We start from the raw sequence: 4,352 nt of genomic DNA on the forward strand, positions 1-4,352 counted from the left end.
TGGAAGGACATATTAAGTTAACCTGAAGAGCAGTCCTAAAATACTTGAAAGGTAAACTGTTACCCTAATATGAGGTGCATCTACAATAAGAAGCAAAAAGTAAATGCAGTGAAAAGCTCATCATTCTACAATCTATCTTCAGGGAGGTATCCTTCTTTCCTACTCCTGTTTGATAAATTTCAAACAAAACGAAACATCCTTTCCATTGGGTCAACTTTTGGACACACACTTTATTGCACTTAATTTTTTATACATCCATTTCCTAAACAAGACATGTTTATTCATCTTTTTAATCCTCATGGCTCAGCACAGGGCCTGACATACATAGGCATTCAACCAATATTTGATCACCAAAGCATGACCATTCATGCATCCATAATCCTCTTTTTATAGTATAAAGATGGCTGATATTCAGGCCCCCATGTATATTTTAAGGAATATGTAATTCCCAATAAGCTCTTCTTTTTAAAGGTGAGAAACAGTTCTAGTGTTCAATTTCAAAATCAAAGTAACATTCAGGTGAGTGTATCAGGTGTCATTAAAAGACAAAATACCAAACCATATTTGCCTGCATACCACTGCCTTTTCCCTTTCTTTCATTTTCTCTGTCCATATGAAAGCCACGGTTTTATTATAGTTTTCACCATCTCTAAGAGCCCTGAACAATTTTTGATCCTGTAAGGGCTTTTTACTTCAGTTTTTGTCACCTATAAAAGCTGTGTGTCGAGACTGAAGATTATCCACTATCTTCTCTTCTATCTCTATGCCTTTTTCTATTTCTTCCTCTGATAGCAATAACTTGGTTTCCGAGTCTTTAGTTACAATAAACACAAAGGACTGTCGTGACTCAAGGATATTAGCCACCACCACTTGATGCTGATAAACTTCCAAAGCCTTCCGAGCTCGATTAATTACAATGGCAGGGTCAGTCTCCAACTTAAAGGAAATTATAAATGCTTTGGGAGCCCAATCTTTAACCAAAGGAGAAAGCAGTTTTGGCACCATCTTCATTGTTATCTGTATTGGAAAAAGAAAAGCTTAATAAGCAAACAATGGCCATTATCTACCAGGTCAATCTCATGGGAAACTATGGAAACTAAGGAATCAAATTTAAGTGGGATTTCTCAACTATCAAACTTTTCAATTAAATGCTTAGTTTAAAAAGCCTTAGGGGAACACAGTGGCTTGGCCTGTAATCCCAGCACTTTGGAAGGCCAAGGTGGGTGCATCGCTTGAGCCCAGTTCAAGACCAGCCTGGGCAACATGGCAAAACCAGGTCTCTACAAAAAAAAAAAATACAAAAATTAGCCAATCATGGTGGCACCCACCTGTAGTCCCAGCTACTCAGGAGGCTGAGATGGGAGGATTACTTGAGCCTGGGAGGTTGAGGATGCAGTGAGCTGTATTCGTGCCACTGCACTTCAGCCTGGGTAACAGAGCGAGACTTTGTCTCAAAAAAAAAAAAAAAAAAAAAAAAAAGCCTTGGTTCTGTAGAGTTCACAGGGATGCCTAAATTCAAGGCTCCATACATATTCTGGGGCAAACCATGTCTTCTGAATAAGCTCTGCCCTGCTCTGCCACCCTTACCACCATTTTTGAGGGTTTGAACCAAACCCTCAACTAAATAGATACAAAGAATCTGTTCATACAAATGTTTGGCAGAAGCCGAAATAAAGTTGGGTTTTTAAACCTCTCAGCCTAAATATTTCTTGCATTGGTAGAATGGCTCTTAGATTCCATTTTAAAATGGTCACTTGTAACACAACTTAGCAGTGAGGAAACTGATTTTATTTTCACTTGACCAAAACTCCTAGTACCTCATCCCCAATCCCTTCTCAGGGTAATGTTCAGTTGCTTTGTTACTTTCAAGATAGAACTAAAAACTATGAGATAAACTAAAGATCCCAGAGATTTAAAAGTGTGAAATCACTAAGCTAATCATCAGAATTTCCCCTAAAAAAAAGCTGTTAGTGTGATAGGGATCATATACCTGTTTATTTATACTTTATTTTTCTCCTTAGCATTTATCACTACCAAATGAGGTATGTATTTGACTTAATTTATTGTCTCCTCTGCAGAGGAAGCAACACAAGGGCAGGGTATGTTTCTTTTCACTGCTTTCATCTCCAGGTCCTACAGCAGCGTAGGACCTCAATCAACTATTCTACAAAGTTGGCAAATGCTCCACAGATAAGAGTTTCTCCTAATAAAATCCTACCTGTATCACCCAATAAATGACTAAGAACTCCCGAAGGTTCCAAGAAGTCAGATCATCTAAAATCACAACCTACCTTATCCATATTTCTTCCTTAATCTACAATAGCCCCCAACTAATCTACCCACTCCACTTTCTCCCTCTCTGGCTTCATCTTTCATACTGATGCCAGAATGTTGTTCTCAAACAAAAACTTTATCTCATTCTCCTACTTATGTGTCCCTTAGCTCCACAAGAAAAAGTCCAAGCTCCTTAAAAAAGGAAAACAAAGTCTTCTACAAAGCAAGCCATCTCTTCGGCCAGCTCTCCAGCCTTACCAAAGCACTTCAGTTCACAGCCCACTGCCCACTTCCAAATTCCAAGTGCCATACTCCACTTGGAATGACCTTTCCCATTTCGTACACCCTCTGCTCATTTTGTTTTGTTTTTTGTTTTTTTGAGACGGAGTCTCGCTCTCGTCGCCCAGGCTGGAGTGCAATGGCACGATCTCGGCTCACTGCAACCTCCGCCTCCCGGGTTCAAGCGATTCTTCTGCCTCAGCCTCCGGAGTAGCTGGGATTACAGGCGCCTGCCACCACGCCTGCCTAATTTTTGTATTTTTTTAGTAGGGAACGGGTTTCACCATGTTGGCCAGGCTGGTCTCAGACTCCTGACCTCAGGCGATCCGCCCTCCTTGGCCTCCCAAAGTGCGGAATTATAGGCGTGAGCCACCGCGCTCGGCTCTGCTCATCTTTTAAAACCCAGTTCATCTCCTCCAAGAAGCTTCATCGACTCCCCCAGGATTCACTCGCCCCATGATCTGACTGCACTTTGTACATACCTCCACTAGAGCATTTATCACTCTGTATTGTAATTATGTCTGTGTCCAGCTCCCTCACTAGATTGTGAGGTCCATGAGGGAGGGCGGTGTCTTATTCATCTCTGTATCCCCTGTGCCTAGCGAATACAGATGCAGAAAGGCCATCTCCAGATCAAGAGGAAATTAACCCAAGATTGGTTATATGAGATTAGATCTCTGGAAGAGAAGCGCCCATCACCTGCAGTGGGCCCCCAGATGACTGGATCTTGTGTTCAGGCATTTCAGAGACAGGAACATAGAAATCTGACACAGCCGCAGCCAAGTAAAACATCGCAGAAGGGCCTGCAAAGAGAAACACAAGGTGTAACAAATCGGCGAGGTACGGTATAGGATCAGCTTCTTGTCAACTCGGGTTCCCCAGCTGAGATCCGTGGGTAAGCGAGAGGCAAGGGGATAAGTGGCTGCAGAGAAAGGCTGTGCTTCCAGGCAAAAGGGGTACTCCTAGGGCACGCACCTAGCGGATTAAGTGCCTGGGCCGCAGCCTGCAACAGATGCAAATAGTCCGCCAAAGTGGTGAACTCCACCGCCAGGAAGGTGCCTGCAGCCGCAGCCTCCTGGTAGCATCTCAGAGCCGCAGCAAAACCCGGAAGTGCATTCTCCTCGGCCTCCAGGCTCAGCAAGCCCGAAAGGGCTGGGCCCGAAGGCCGCAGAGCGGACAGCCAAGTCTGGGGTGGGAAGCGGTGGGCATAGGGGAAGGCGGAGCGAGCGCGATACAAGAACAGGACCCCGTAGCCGGCGGCTAGGAAGACCTCGGCCGAGGTTGCACCACGCCGCCCGCTGCTGAAGTTGTCCAAGAAGCGCACCGGCCGCGCTTCCAGTGGGACCTTGGTGCCGCCTGACGTGACCAACACCACCCGCCGGCCCTGCGCGCCCAGCCTGGCCGCGAAGCGAGCCATAACCTCAGCCCAGCGCGCAGCACCGGGAGGTTGGGGGAACTCGGCTACCGGGTCCATTTCCGCCATCTGCCCCGCAGCGGCCGGCGCCTGCGCACGCTCCGCGGCAGACGCGCCACGCCCCTTTTCCCCTACCTGGTGTAAACGCCGGGCCGCAGTGAGCGGGCGGTTCACTACCCTCGTTTTGACACTAGGTCCCGATCTCGCCAAATCTGGAAATGCGTAGTTGTTCTGCCCCAGAGCCCAGCGAAAGTGACACTGCAACGAGGGGGATCCCCGGCTGCGTGGGCATCTGGTAGGGTCACGCTCCTTCACGTTCGTTTCCTAGCCTGGGTGAAGAACTGGCCATGTTTGACCCTTACCGGCCACTGTACGGGCCTTCATG

The 4,352-nt window shown here is 46.5% G+C and overlaps 1 protein-coding gene across 4 annotated transcripts; it reads right to left on the bottom strand.

Annotated features, from left to right (window-relative positions):
• Window positions 1-210: 210 nt before the first annotated feature.
• LOC105494845 (phosphopantothenoylcysteine synthetase) lies at window positions 211-4,236 on the bottom strand. Of its 4 annotated transcripts, none has more exons than XM_011763731.3 (3): window positions 4,103-4,236; window positions 3,253-3,356; window positions 211-1,017 (listed from the first exon to the last, which is right to left on the bottom strand). In XM_011763731.3, exons 2-3 carry the CDS (start codon window positions 3,343-3,345, stop codon window positions 694-696), a joined length of 417 nt encoding a protein of 138 aa, XP_011762033.1. In that variant the 5' UTR covers window positions 3,346-3,356; window positions 4,103-4,236; the 3' UTR covers window positions 211-693. The 4 variants fall into 4 exon arrangements, with proteins under 4 accessions (XP_011762033.1, XP_011762032.1, XP_011762034.1 ...); XM_011763730.2 differs by lacking the exon at window positions 4,103-4,236 and adding an exon at window positions 3,529-4,060; XM_011763732.2 differs by lacking the exon at window positions 4,103-4,236 and adding an exon at window positions 3,974-4,059.
• Window positions 4,237-4,352: the final 116 nt, after the last annotated feature.

The sequence above is a fragment of the Macaca nemestrina genome, chromosome 1 (genome assembly GCF_043159975.1).
Source record: "Macaca nemestrina isolate mMacNem1 chromosome 1, mMacNem.hap1, whole genome shotgun sequence".
In the NCBI taxonomy this organism is placed as follows: Eukaryota; Metazoa; Chordata; class Mammalia; order Primates; family Cercopithecidae; genus Macaca; species Macaca nemestrina.